The 15305-nt window shown below is 42.1% G+C and overlaps 1 protein-coding gene and 1 long non-coding RNA gene across 8 annotated transcripts in view; one reads left to right on the top strand and one right to left on the bottom strand.

Annotated features, from left to right (window-relative positions):
• GRIA3 (glutamate ionotropic receptor AMPA type subunit 3) overlaps positions 1-15305 on the bottom strand; it is a 309119-nt gene that overhangs the window by 79468 nt on the left and 214346 nt on the right. For all 6 annotated transcript variants that reach the window (XM_006064985.4, XM_006064986.4, XM_025277145.3 and 3 more), the window contains 4 exons: positions 14831-14935; positions 13612-13719; positions 12020-12226; positions 119-495 (listed from right to left, as the gene is read on the bottom strand). In XM_006064985.4, coding sequence (XP_006065047.1) covers positions 119-495; positions 12020-12226; positions 13612-13719; positions 14831-14935 — 797 coding nt within the window. The remainder of the gene's footprint in view (positions 1-118; positions 496-12019; positions 12227-13611; positions 13720-14830; positions 14936-15305) is intronic.
• The window catches only part of LOC123331754, a 210135-nt gene that overhangs the window by 160047 nt on the left and 34783 nt on the right, over positions 1-15305 (top strand). The window lies entirely within an intron of this gene.

Here is a 15305-nt window from a genome sequence, read left to right as displayed (position 1 = left end):
TTGTCATCAGATGGAATGTTAAAGAAATCTGGACTTGAGATGAATGAATACCAGATGTACATGAATGGATCATGGGCATAAAATGCAAGGAGGCATTGGGTATGGCATGGAAACAAACCTTGGAGAAATATCACATCCTTGCTGCATAAAGGCACCCAAGGAAAACCAAAGACTGTTAAATATTCCAAATTCATTTGGAGGATCAGGAGGGCTTTGTGGGTCACGAGGTTCCTCATTGTTGTCTTCTAAGTGCCATTCATAAGGGCTGAATCTGCTGACGAGGAAAAGAACTACGCTGACTCCAATGTAAGCAAAGACAATGCACATCCAGATTTCATAAGCCAGGGGATCCAGAAATGAGAATACGCCTGGCTTGGATTTCTGAGGCTTCTTTATCATGATGGAGATACCCAGGCTCATAAATGGCTTTGAGAAATCTATGACTTCTTCACGGACCAGCGTTATAGTGAGTGGAGCAACAGCTATATCAGCCCTCTGGAAAAAAAAAACAAAAACAAAAACAAAAACAATACACACTTTTTTTTTTTACTATTAGAGACAATATTTCTATTAGTCATTTGCCACTTAATATACCTCTTTGGTAAAAATATAAAGTATTAAGTCACCACAACCAACTGATTTGTCAGTCCTTTGGTTAGACAAGTAGTAGCATTCAGTGTGGAGAAGGAAATGGCAATCCACTCCAGTGTTCTTGCCTGGAGAATCCCAGGGATGGGGGAGCCTGGTGAGCTGCCGTCTATGGGGTCGCACAGAGTTGGACAGGACTGAAGCGACTTAGCAGCAGCAGCAGCAGCATTCAATGGGTCCTAAAATACTTGACAGAAAGGACACTTTGTCCTCTGAGGCATATTGACTTGGGACAACTGATCCCATTTTTTTCCTAAATTTTTTTTGCTACTTTTCACTTCAACTTGCACTCCCCTGTTCTATATCACTGTTTCATTTTTATATTCTTATTTTAATGTTCATGTTCTTATGTCTTATCTCCCTCACCTGACTGGAAATTCTTGTGGGAAAAGCATAATAGTCTATACTTTTTATATGTGCCTCCCTCCTCACCATGGGGTACCACACAGGACCATAGTACTCAGTTGAATACTTGAGTGTTTGCCATTATTCTTATTGGTTTGAGAGTATATCTATAAAAACATTGTCCTTTAAAGGCAGGAATTCAATCTCCTATTTTTGTATTCATCACTGCAAAACATCCTAAAGAAATTGTAGATGCATAAAAAATAAGCTGTTGATTATTGACTATGAAATATGCAAACACGAAAGAATTCTGCATGGGCAGAGCAGTTATTAGAATACATATTAATTTATAGAGTAAGTCATCATTTCTAGTGATAAATATCAGTGTAGTACTCACATGTACTGGAGCAATAAAATAAATGTGTCAGGAGCACACTGCATAATTAGCTCAGGCAAAGGCAGACAATGTTTTTATATTAGTCCCATGAAAACAGGCACTAAGAACTTTTACACTTATTTGTCTTCCACCATACTTCCTTTACGTCAGTAGTAGGTTTTAGTCTGGCTGCTGCTGCTAAGTCGCTTCTGTCGTGTCCGACTCTATGCGACCCCATAGATGGCAGCCCACCAGGCTCCCCCGTCCCTGGGATTTTCCAGGAAAGAACACTGGAGTGGGTTGCCATTTCCTTCTCCAATTCATGAGAGTGAAAGGTGAAAGTGAAGTCGCTCAATCGTGTCTGACTCCTAGCGACCCCATGGACTGCAGCCTACCAGGCTCCTCCATCCATGGGATTTTCCAGGCAAGAGTACTGGAGTGGGGTGCCACTGCCTTCTCCATTTTAGTCTGGAGCCAGGCCTTAAAATGCATAGGTATAAAAATGCTTCTAACTAAGAAAAGGCGTTGACTGGTATATCAGGTATAAAGTGAAAATACCAATTTTGATGATAATTTTTTCTATGTTAAATAGTTATGCCTTAATATCCCTACCTTTAGGGGATGAAGGATGAAATCTGAGACAGGGTGTGTCTTTTAAAAAATGATGTCTTACTGCTGTGATGTACACATGGTGACTCAAACTGATTAAGAAACTCTTCTTAATTAATTGAAGGGGAAAGTCAGTAATAAACAGCCAGCTAACATGGGTTCAGTGTTTACTCTATGTGAGGCGCTGTGCTAAGCCCCTTATGCATATTTAATTCTCGTAGCAGCCTTGAGGTTGGTACAAGATCCTTCCCATGTTAGAGAAGGAGGAAGTGAGGCACTCAGAAGCTGGGATTGAACTCTGGTCTTCAGATGCCACAACTCACTCTTTTAACCATCACAATATTCTAATTCCAGAGATACTTGCAGATTTGTATTATATGTTAACTTACATACAATAATCAACCTCAGCCAATGACTCTCGGGTTCATTCCAGTGCATCTGAGTGCCTATTCTGTACCAAGCACTATTCCTCGTGCTAGGGGTGAAGCAGTAAGCAAGACAGACAAAACCTGCTGCAGAATGTATGCATTTACTAAAGCCAATAGCCTGCTGACCAAACTAATCTTGACGGCTGAGTACCACCTCAAACTCAACATTTCTAAACTTAAATCCATCATCTATCACTGTAATGGTGATTCTTCTTTAAGTCTGTGAATGATGCTTCTTCCACACATTTCCCAGTCCCTAATCCTTACCAGTCCTGCCCCCTCTGTAGATGATCTTGCCTTTTCCTTTACAAAGAAGATGGAAGCCATCAGATACAAGTTCTATCACCTCAGTGTCTTTCTTCTCCTCCTCGACCTATTGTTGTATCTTTTTCCATCCCTTCTGTCATCCCCATCACACAAGAAATAAACTTTCTTTCTAAGATTTAATCAACTTCTTCCTTGCATCTCATACTTTTCTCTCTCTTAAAACTCAGCTCTGTTTATTCTTTTACTATTTTTTCCTTCTCAATCTGTTCCAGTGGTTTTCAATGTTTGATTCCCTGACTAGGTGCATCTGAGTTACCTGGGAACTTGGTAGATATACAATTCTCAGGCCCCACCCCATGTTTATGACACAAGAGACCTGGGTGGGGCTTCAGGTGGCCTTCCAGGTGATCCTAATGCTTGCTGTAATTTGAAAACCATTGACAGATCCTATTCACTTAACAATTACCTCATACTCAGGTAATTCTGTTTAATGACCAAAAAAAAAAAAAAAAAAAAGGAAACAAAACCCACTTATTTTGATCCTATTTCCCTTTTAACCATACGACATCACTCCCTCCTGCCACCAAACTTCTTGAAAAAGTCACCTTTACTATCTCTTGATTTTAACCCAGTTTCCCGTATTAAACACCTGTGCTTGAACTTCTACTGCCCCCCAGCCCTCCAATTTAGTGAAACTGCTTCTTGAACTATATACTTGATAATCAAACTCAAAGACCTTTCTGCAAACGATTCATATGACACCACTGGCCTTCGGCCCTGTTGACCCTCTTGACTTTGATACTGAAGACTATGAGTTCTCCTCCTACCTTTCTGAAAATTCATTTTCTGTCTTTTCTTCCTAGTTCTGCTATCAGTCAAGGTGTACCTTTGTACCCCCAGAGTCTATCATAGGCCCTGGTTTGGGAGATAATTAATGAAGGTTTGTGGAATAAGCAAGACTCTTTTAACGTTCTGTTCTTCCCTTTCTTCCTTCAGTATAATTGCCCATGGCTTCAACTCGTCCCTCATTGCAGCTAATTCCTGAATCACCAGTTCCATATTTCTAACTGGAGGAGAGCCAAACACAGATTTTTATCTATTTCACTCTTTCTGCCTGGGGCCAAACCAGTCATAGAAACAAAAGCAACTGAAGAGGATAGTATTGGCCAGAAAGCTAGTGGGAATTTTTGGCCTGAAAAGAGCTTTCTCATGCCAAGAGAATTTACAGCTAAAACCACCTTCTATTCCTGCCAATGTATTTCTACCTCCTGCTAAGAACATGCAAATGCCCCACTAGTATCATATCCTATTTGGTCTCATTTGATTTAATTACTTCATTTAACTAGTTTTTGATCTTTAAAGTCAAAATCCTGGGTAGTTCTAAGAGAAATGGCCTTTTTTTTTGTTTGTTTGTTTTGGAAGGAAGAACTAAGGGACATTTTTGTGAGAAAATCACTCTGGATTGAAATTAGGGGAATTGCGTTGTTTTTCAAGCAGGTCAAGAAAGGATTTTGAGAATCTTGTCACCCTTTAAGAGAAAAAAACCGAACTCAGTAACTGAAACACCCACTAGATGATAAGCACAGCTAAATGCCAACAAGATGAGGCTAGAGAAAGTGGGGCTTCTTGTCTGGCTCCCAGGAATGTGCAGCAGAGAGAACAGATTCCCAAAGAAAGTCATTTTTAGTTTGAAGTACTTTTGAAGTTGACGTGGGTTCGATCCCTTGGTGGGGAAGATCCCCTGGAGAAAGATATGGCAACCCACTCCAGTATTCTTGCCTGGGAAATCTCATGGACAGAGAGAGGAGCCTGGCTCACTATAGTCCATGTGGTCTCAAAGAGTCAGACATGACTGAGGAAACACACACACACTTTTGAAGTCACATGAGACCACAGGAAGAAACTGCATCCCTCAGGCACTTGCCTTTTTTCTTCAGCCTGGCTTTTCTACCTTTACTGAATTGTTTCTTTCTAAGGAGCCTTTTCAGAGGTAACAGAGTTTGTTTGTTTGCTTTTTGAGGATGCTTCTTCAACAAAGAACAGTATTAAATCTGTGCTCAGTTAAGTCTCACTGATGTGGATGACGTGGTTTCAAAATGAGGATTAACCATGCTGAACCTTAAAAAAGACCTATACAGGGACTCCCCTAGTGGTCCAGTGGTTAAGAATCGGCCTTCTAATGCAGGGGACGTGGGTTTGATTTCTGGTCGGGGAAGTAAGATCTCACACGTGAAGGGGAAGCTAAGCCCATGTGATGTGACTACTGAGGCCACATGCTCTGGAGAGAAGCCCATGCACCACAGTGAAGATACTGCATGCCACAACTAAGACCCAACACAGCCAAAAAAGTAAATAAATATTAAAGGAAAAGACCTGTACAGGCAGAAATAGTAATAGACAAAGGGCAAGCAAAGTATGTGGAAGAAAGCTTAACCAGTAGAGGAGAAGGGAGCTGCTGATCAAGCCTCAGGACAACCTACTTGGCGGGAGACCCAGCAAACCCTCCCATGTCTTGTATGCTTGGTGAGAACAACTCAGCAGCAGGACCATCACATCAACTCATGGCCAGCCCTGCAGAAGCCCTTGACCCCTGTCTCCCTTACTCCATATGAAGAGACTCTTGTGATGGCTGCTTGTTTCAGAGCTCCAGGCCTGCTTGGCATGACTATGGAGCAATCAACATGCTGATTACAGGAAATGGGGAGAAGCAGGTAACCAACTAGTGTCAGAAAAGACCCATTCAGCTCTCCTGAGACATGCACATGAGTGGCAAGGCCATTTTCAAGGCAACTTAAAGATTTAGGAGGCTATCATGAATGAAAGAGTGAAAAAGGCAACTCTCTGAATAGCATTCCTTTCCTGGTCTCTGTTCCTTAGGAAAGCCAGCTGTGACTGGGAGAGTGTTAAGAATTCTCCATGGGACTAGGGAGCCCTTGAAATTTGGATGCAGTAGTGAAGTATTGAGTTGGCCAAAAAAGTTCAGGTTTCCCGTAAGAACTTACGAAAGTACAGACTTTTTGGCCACTCCAATACCTCACTTGGGGTGTCCTGAGTCAGTCCAGCATCCTTTTGTCCTCAAACCTCTGCCTGTGCTAGTAACGGCAGTCAGCAGGCCATTTTCAGAAACCTAGGTGGGTAAGCAGGTGGTGCGAGAGAGTTCTGGCTGATGGACAAAAACCAGCCAATGGAAAGGGCTCAGAGTGAGAGTTTGCTTGCGTCTTGGCTACTTAAAGGATTTTAATCAAGCGGCTTAAGAGTAGCTGTGTGGGCTCAGTAAACACACCAAATTAGGTTTGATTTTTTTTTTTTTTTAACTCACCAGTGGCAAACCCAGAGCAACTGCATTATTGGAGGGGATTTAGCTTGAGGGGATTTATAATCCTTTTCATAGGTGGGTTGCCAAAGTTATAAATTTCATAAAACTTAAAACCCAACAAACTCATATGCATATGGCAGGTGATGCATTTAAGAGTCTGACAGGTTGAAGACAGAAATGACACTTGGTTTAAATGTCATTTAAAACATTTTTTTTTTTTTTGAGCTGAAAGGCTTATGTTATAGCTTAATCATCCGAAGATCTGATACAAAACTTGTGACACACCTGGAGACTACGCATAAGCAGGAGCTTGTCAGCTTTTAAAGCATTTACTGAAAGCAAGGAGGGGAGTGAGATGAGAGGTGGAGGGTAGGCAATGCATTGGCGTGTAGTGTATAAGATATTAAACATCACTGAGAGAAGAGGCAGACGTGACCTGGCCCCTCATCCCTGTATCAGCCATAAGGTTCTAGTAGCCTTTGGCAGACAGGTTGTTTGGAAAGTTTAAATGTGTCAGAGAAAGGAGGGGGACAGAATCAAGCTAGACAATAGGAATATAATTGCTGCCTGTTGGGGGCCAGGACTGAAACGGCTTTATTGACTGTACTCTATGGGATATTTACTGTCTGCAGTTGTTGGGATCTGGAGAAAAGGATGAGGTCTATTTAAATCTCTGCAGCAACAAGCAGGGTCACAACAGGATCTCCTCATTTCTTTATCCAGAACAGATGTCCCAGTCTGGATCTCTTGGTTAGGGCTCCTCGCCCTTGGGGAGCTCAGAGGGTTAAAAGCAAAGTGAAGATAAAGGAGTATCCCTGGAGCTGGGTAAAGGCCACGTGAGACTAAATTTGGTTGGAAATATTTCCCCACCCTGCCTGCGCAGAATGGCAGACTTCCATGTATCATTAGTGCTCCTTCCTCGAGTTCACAGGCCTCATTTGAAGGAGAGGGGTGCTTTGATCAAACCATCAGCCCTCCTGCCAAAGCCTGGTGTAATCACCTGAAGAATAGAAGAGAATATTTGGCATCTGTTACTTCACCCTTGCTTCTCTGCCTTTTAGCTGGAAGGACAGATCGACTTTCTGTCTTTCTTAATGGAAAATGAATCTATCTTAGGATAGTGACAACCTCAGAGATAATTTCTCCTAGGGAGAGAAATGTCAGTGTGAACAGCATCTATAAAATTGCCATTCGTCCTGGGAGGGTGAAGGAGTCTGATGATATTCAGGGGGAAGTGACCTGGAATAACCTGTCCTCCACTCCATCTCCATCCCCAAGCTCTCTCTGCTGTCTTGTAAACCAGAGGTGCCAATATGAGCAATATTTTGTCTGGCCTTTCCTTTCCTTAGTTTTTAAGTGCTGAGAACATAAGGAAAATGGCAGCTGCCCATTGGGATGTGTCATTTTGTCAGTTAGGACCTCAGTTTCCTTCCAGCCCTTGTCCTGACTCTCTTTTTGTATTAAAGCATGTCTCCTCTCAAAGGGCAGAAACCCTCAGCTGCCTACCTGGGTTTTCAAATATTTCAAGTGATAAGTAGAGGTGTGTATTACATTATCTTGGTGGCTACAGATAAACAGGATGAGTATCTCAGATGGAAAAGCTCATAATCCAACTAGATTGTAAGCCCCTTGAAGGCAGGTAGGATTATCTTGCTGTAAGCAGACGCCCTTAGTAAACTGAGCCAATATGACTCAGTGGACAGAGCACTGGACCACAAGTCATGAAAGCTGAGTTATAGTCTAAGCTCTGCCATGCTGTGTGGTTTTGTGACCTTATCACAATCCCTACTATTCCTTTAATTCCTGTCCTATATCAGGCCTTGGTTTCCTGGTTTATCCAATGGGCAGTTCTAATGTTCAGTCCTGGCTGGTGTTCACATTTCTGTGTAAAATGAATGAGAGAGTAGGCTAAAGGATATCTAAGAGCCCTGCTAGCAACACATGATATTTGGGAGCCCTGCAAACTTGCAGTCTATAGGCCACAATTGAGCTGGGGACAATTGCCATGTGGCGATGTTACAGACATCCAGCTCAAAATCAAAACTTCTAAAAGCAGGAGGAGAGTTTCAAGTCCATAATGTTCTGAAGAGCTTATATAATGGGGGCACATTGTGTCCTACTGACGCTTGTTTCAAAAATAGCTTTCTTAGCGATACAAGTGGCCCAAACATCAACCTTGACTTGATTTTCTTTAGAGTGGGAAAAAAACCATTTAAGACTCATCGAAAAGAGGCTGATTGGCCTCTTTCTTCTTTAACAAGTTTAATTCATTTTGACTCTTTCTTGAGGCTTCGTGGCAGATACTGAAATCTCCTTTACAAAGCTTTTTTTCATTTCGCCTTTCTTCATTTTTTTCCTACTCTGATCTGTTTGTACATACTAAAAGTCTAAGAGAAAATGCCCTAAAGATAAAGCGGTGTCTATCTGTGTAGTTTTGTGTTATTTCAAGGAATACTTCCATGTCCTCCATCCTTTTGCTTATTAAGCACTTAGAGAAGTCGTTGAGGAGGGGTGTGTATGTTTCTGTCATTCTTTTTCTTAAGCAACTTACAAACTGTAAGAGACAAGGCCTGCCAGAAATGAGTGCGTGTTTTCACTTTTCTCCATTTATATCATTGATCAAGAAGTTGTAAACTTCTCAAGGCTGAAAGATGAAAACTTCTAAATGAAGGGGAAGACATACTCAGCTTAGGTCACCCTCTCTCACTGACAGCTCTCACTCTACGCACGAGAACTACATCCATTTTTCACAGCCACACGCCTTCGAGGAAAGTGGAACTTGGCAGTCCACTCATATACAGGTTGGTGTGCAGTCAGTTCCTGGGAATCACCTTGTGTTATAATCCCAGGAAGCACCAGACACTTGTTCTAGGTTAGGGGATGGAGGAAGACATTTCTTAAGAGCCTTCCCTGGCTCTTGCTTTTATCTTGAGTAGAGAGCACTAGATGAAAAAAAAAAAAAAAAAAAAAGGGTAGGCTCTTCCAGGAGAATTTTTACCTAGTCAGCAGTCGAGAGCTGGTTCCTGAATTACTAAACCAATAAGGGACTCACTAATTCTCAAGCTTCCTCACTCACACATACACAAATTGGAAAGAGGAAGAGAATGTGGAGATTAAATGGGTGCAGTAGAGAGTACATGTCTGAGGAGAAACCAAAATGCACGGAAAAAACTGGTCTTTGAACAATGTCAGGAAATCAGCTCTGCTCCACATCGCTGTGTTAAACGTCCTGGACAATGCCAGGAGGGCACTGAGCTATTTACAGTGCTGGACAGGCTTTCTATTGAGACAGTAGAGAGCTCTGGCAATGGAGCCCTGATGGGCTGGTAGAGTCCATGCCAGTTACTCTGCCCTAGTAGAAACAGACTCTAAATTCCTTGCCAGGCTTCTGTGGCCAAACACTCTCCCCACTGAGACTGGCTAAGGAACCAAGGGCCTTTGCAATACCTTTCAACTATGTTTTAGGATGGGATGAGTCTGCAACATGTTGACTGTTAGGCAGTAGAGGGTGATGCTTAACACAAACTTCATAGTCAGAGAACTTGGTTCAAATCACTGTGTCAGTACAAGCTGTTTGGTCTTGGCTTCAATTTGTTTCATCTGTAGAATGATGTCAATAATATTTTGAGGGTTAAGTTACATAATGCTTGTAAAGCATTTGGCACAATGTTTGGTGGTCAGTAAATATGCAACAAATGGTAGCTGATAATAATAAGAAAACTGTTATAGGTTTACCTCTCACCATGGACTCCATTTAGTGAATATTGACTGGGCATTATTACATGCCAGGCAGTGATTCATTAAAGCAAAAACTGAGCATTTCTATGTACCAGGTAATGTGCTAAGTAGCAGGGGAGAGGTGTAAGCAAGACAGGTCCTCTTGAAGCCTGAGTGTTGGGCAGATGAGGGCAGATGAGAAACAGAAGACTTGATCACCAACTTGTAAAGTAAGAAGAGATGGTTCAGGGCTTCCTTCTCAGGGTCTTCAGGAAGCCTAATGAGTGCTCTGTGCTTCCTCGTAGGCCTTAGAAGTTCTTCTTTCTCATAACTGGATTCACTTGCATCTTATCTGCAGTTCGGCCCTGCCCCAGTTCCCAGGACCAGCCTGGATCCAAGACCAGAGACAATTGGCGCCAGTCCTCCCAGCTTGGGTGGGGGGCGGGGGGGCTAAGGTTCAAATTGCCTTGCAGCTAGTCTGACTGGAGGATGGTGCCCTAGTTTTGTTGCTTGAGGTCCAATCTCATTTTACGCCTTAATTCCCTTTTCAGGCCCTTATTTTTAGAAATGAGCTTCCGCCTTTGTGCTTGTTCCTGAGGACCAGTTCCAAAAACTTATTTAGTGACCCCAGCACTATCTTCCAATTGGAGAGCTACACCTTATTACTGTTGCTGATTTCTGTCTCTAGTGCTGGAGTCCTTATCCTAAACCTCAGTTCAATAGCTCACTTGGACATTTGCTTCTTGCCAGATTCTTCTCAAATGTCTACCCCCTAAATTCCTCTGCTTCCCCTAACCTGTTGTCTAGACAGGGACTGGCCATTGCAAGTAATAATTGTCTATTAGAACTAAACCTCTGGCAGCTCTTGGCTTAGTTTTCTAGTGACTAGGTCATCCAGTGGGTGGTTCTTATGCCCAGTTTCACTTGTTTCCATATGCCTCACTGCGTGGCCCAAGATCTGTCATTCCCAATCAGAGACCTTTTCAAGTTAAGCCCCTGAGAAACTCTGAAAATACTACTGCACCTCCTTTAAAAAGCCCTAACAGTATAATTCTTCTGTACTTCACCCATGGGCAAGCCCTTGCCAGAGCCATTTTGTTCATTCATGAATTCATTCATAACATATTCATTGGATTTCCATTATGTGTCAGGCCATGGGATATTGAAATGAACCAGATACGGCTTCTGTCTTCAAGGAGTTCATAATCTAGTTGGGACAGCTGAACTCATAATACAGATTCAAAAGTTCTATGTGTTCTAAGTTGCTTCGGCCGTGTCTGACTCTTTGCGACCGTATGGACTGTATAGCCTGCCAGGCTCCTCCATCTATGGGATTCTCCAGGCAAGAATACTGGAGTGGGTTGCCGTGCCCTCCTCCAGGGGATCTTCCCAACCCAGGACTCAAACTCCCGTCTCTACTGTCTCCTGCATTAGCAGGCTGGTAAAACCACTAGCGTCACCTGGGAAGCCCAGTACTATAAAGAAGCAAAAAGCAGGGGCAGCTAACTATACTGCAGATGGGTAAGTGGGATTAGGGAAGGCTTCCTGAAAGAGTTGACATCTCTGAATTCTGAAGAACTGGAGGTGGCAGTAGCCAGCTGAAGAGAGGTGAAGGTACTCCCAGGCCTGCCTTCAGGGAACAATGCATAGTTTTCTATAGCTGAGTGTGAAGGAGGAAGAGGACCAGATGAAGCCAGAGAGGTAGGTGGGGGCCAGAAGACAAAGTGCCTTCTTTGCCATGCTAAGGAATTTGAATTTTCTCCTGATTTCTAAAGTGAGAAGTCACAATAATGCAGATTTGATTGGGCAGGGTAAGAGCAGAGGCAGGCAAGCCAAGTAAAGACTGTCAAATCGTAAGAACCATTACTAAGATGATGATGATGGGACTGGGAAGTGTATCTGGATTTGAGAGCCAGAAGAGTAGAAAAGAAAGGACATGGTGACTGACTGGATATGAGGGGAGTAATGAGGAAAGATGATCTGCTTGTTTAGGCAACTAAGTGGGTGGTGAGTCTGCTGCCTAATACAGGAAACACACAAGGAACAGATTTTCAGTAGAGGGAAGGCTGTACTTAATATTGTGAAATAAAGTTCCCCAGTTCCTCTTTCCTTTTAGTAAAATAAACCTGTCGCCCAAAGGATGCTATTGACAAGCTACCTTTACAGAATTCAACTGTAGAATGAAATGTTTTGTGTACAGGCCATATGAAGATGATACAATTGGATAAGCATTGTACTTAAAAATTAAATTTCATCTATCTTGGTTAGTTGGAAGGCATAGAAGTAAATGAAACCAAAGTGGAAAAAACTTACCCCATAGACGAGTTCCCCAACCATGCCATTCCATATCTTAGTCTCCGGATCCCTTGCACCGTATTTCCCGTCACCAACAATGGATAATTTGTATTTGATCCTTACATGTTTGGCTATTTCATAGGCTAAATCTACACAATAGCCTTCATATCGCTCATTTCCTTCCAGTTGCTCATGGTTCTTCTTATACATTACATATGGTGATTCCTTTGGGACCAGAAGAAAGATCAATGGGTTACTCCTATACATTTTTCTAAGAGATAATAAATGTAATAATGAAGTCTTGTTTCCCTGTGGTTATTGAGGTTTGGCGTGTTAAGAGAGCTTTTAAAAATGTTTGCTTAGTAAGCAGAAGAGCCTCGATTGACTGTTCATGGGGGCACATATTCCTTGGAGTCCTTAATCAATGATTTAAAGAAGTAGAGAAGGATTTAAGTCCTTTTTGAGGGTTTGAGAGAAAAATCAGTTTCCACTTAGAGAGTCTTTGATTTAGTCAAATTGGACAGAGGTATTTCCCACAGTTACATGAAGGTGAACTGCCTTTGATTTCTTGGGATTTACCATGTCAGAACTGCAGCCAGCCCTGGCAAGCCCTAGGGAAGCACTGTGATCTTTGTGAGGTCAGGGTCTGTAGCTTATTCATTTTTATATCCTCAGGGCCTAGTATAGTACCTAGCCCAAAGTGAGTATTTGATTTGTATATTTAAACGAAAGGTAAACTTTAGCTGAATCTCCATTCAGTTAATCACAATTTCAGACCTACTGGAACAGCCATTTTTAACCTGGGTTTGGACTTCATTCAGAAATGAAACATTTTTAGAAAAACATTTCAAAATAAATGAAAATATTATGTCATATCTCAATAGTGCTTTAGATTTTTCAGAAAAGCTTTACACGGTGAATATTGCCTTGAAACATCGTATGACATGAGTAGGAGACTATTATTATGCCTATTCCACAAGTTAAAAAATAATACAACTTGAGGCTCAGAGAAGTTGCAATTTGTACCGTTAGACTCAGGTTAGTGACAAGCCTAATATTAGAGCTCTGGCCTACTCTTTCCTTTTGTCTCCCCTACAATGAAGTATTCCATTTCAGGTCTAGATGAAGCATCAGTCCATGGTATGGGGTGTTTAAGAGGATTATTATTGTTCAGTTGCTAGGTCATATCTGACTCTTTGCGACTCTATGGACTGTAGCCCACCAGGTTCCTCTGTCCATCGGATTTCCCAGGAAGGAATACTGGAGTGGGTTGCCATTTCCTTCTCCAGGGGATCTTCCCAACCCAGGAATCAAACTCGAGTGCCCTGCATTGGCAGGCAGATTCTTTACCACTGAGCCACCTAGGAAGCCCTTGTTTAAGAGGATAATGACATCTAAGACTGTTGCAAATTCCCTATTCTTTTTTTAAAATTGACATTCTTTCATCATCATGGCAAGATATTTCAAAAAGTTCCTAAGTTGACATGTTGAAAGTTTCTGTTTGAAACTTTGACTGTTTGAACTTGAGGTCTTTCCTCCTGGCTGAATTCCGCTTTTCAGAAAACAGAAGTCTTGCTGTACAGAAAGCCCACCTCGTTCTCTATACTTACCAGAATAGTGGTGACGACTATGGTCCGGTTCTCTGCAGATGCACTGTCATTGCTGATCTGCTGATCCGAGAAAGGCACAAACCTTTCGTACTCATTCCAGTAGCCAGCCTGGAAAGAGCAGACATTTGACCTGGGTGCCTATTTTTCACTCAAAAAGTGCTGCCTGAAATTCAAGTGCTCTTGTGGAATGAAAGTTTTTTAGTTGCTCGAGCCTTCCAAGGATTGAGGTCCTCTGTCCCTTTGTCTTGCCACCCCCACCAGGACCACAACACTGACACACACCAGAGTGCTGCTAGCTCCTTCACCCTGGGGCTCCCATCCCTGCTTTGCTTTTACTGATATTTGGTAAAAGGAGTTAGCCTACTGTAGAATGATCAGGCTTTTTGATTCTTTAAACTCAGATAGCAGAAGAATCCTTTGCTTAGGACTGTAGGGAATCTGGAGTGTGGGGGATGGGGTGGGGTGGGAAACCACCGGTGGAGTATCCTGTAGAAGTGGTACAAGATATTTTATATTCTAAGGTTTTATCAAGTGACTACTAAATTCCCACCTCGTGACGATTAGCATGACAGAAGCAAAATGGTTATTATGAAATTTAGCTGTAGAGAAAGGTACTTTGTCCGGAGTCCTTTTGGTAGGTGAGTTGGCAAAATGGAGAGATTACCTACTTTCTAATTCTTTTGCTAAAATCGTGTGTATCTTGGCAGCTTCTGTTTAAGGTAGCGGTCCCCAACCTTTTTGGTACCAGAGACTGGTTTCATGAAAGACAATTTTTCCATGGAGCCGGGGGAGGGGGGATGGTTTAGGGTTGATTCGAGTGCATTACATTTATTCTGCACTTTATTTCTATTATTATTACATCAGCTCCCCCTCAGATCATCAGACATGAGATCCTGGAGGTTGGGGAGCCCTGGTTTAAATAACATGCTAAAAAATTTGTAATTCCTTCCTGTATTGTAGGAAGCTGTGAATAACTCTTGAGTCTATAGCTTTTAAAGAACCTGCCTCAGAGGGAAATAGTCCTTTTACAATGTGTAGATGGAACACTTTGATTACAAGACAGCTCTGCATTGTAGCTACACTATTCACTGAATTTTAAAGGCAAACAGGATGTGTGGGAATTTGCTCTGGGTGTGTTTCCTAACATGTATTTTCCTGCATCCGAGGGCTATCACTTTCTGAGTGATTTTTCACTGGGATATCTGTTTGGGTTACTTACCTTCCGAGAGCCAGTGACTTTCATTTCATACACATCGATGGTATAATTTGTCCTCCGTCCATAAGTGTCAAATTGTATGTTTCCAGTCATTCCTTGTACTTGCACCTGGTAGAAAGGGGAAAATGTAAAATTTTTAAATAGCACCACAATATTGCCTTCTAAGTTCTTTGCAATGAGGTCTATGGACAGATCTTGGAATATTAGAGAACATTTATCTTGAGCCAATGAGCTATATCCACCAGATCAGGTCTGCACAGATCTTCATTTTCTCCCCAGTATTTTGTAAGTATGGCTTTTAATGAGGCTCTTAGTGGTGTAACAGGCAGTTTCTTTTTTATTAGAGTATAGTTGCCTTACAATGTTGTGTAAGTTTCTGCTGTACAGAGAAATGAGTCAGTTATCTATATATATCCCCTCTCTGCATTTCCTTCCCATATAGCTCACCACAGATCATTGAGTAGAGGTCCCTGTGCCA

Source organism: Bubalus bubalis, chromosome X (assembly GCF_019923935.1).
Source record: "Bubalus bubalis isolate 160015118507 breed Murrah chromosome X, NDDB_SH_1, whole genome shotgun sequence".
In the NCBI taxonomy this organism is placed as follows: domain Eukaryota; kingdom Metazoa; phylum Chordata; class Mammalia; order Artiodactyla; family Bovidae; genus Bubalus; species Bubalus bubalis.
The sequence above is the reverse complement of the archived record's forward strand: the minus strand, read 5'-3'. Positions and strand labels throughout refer to the sequence as shown.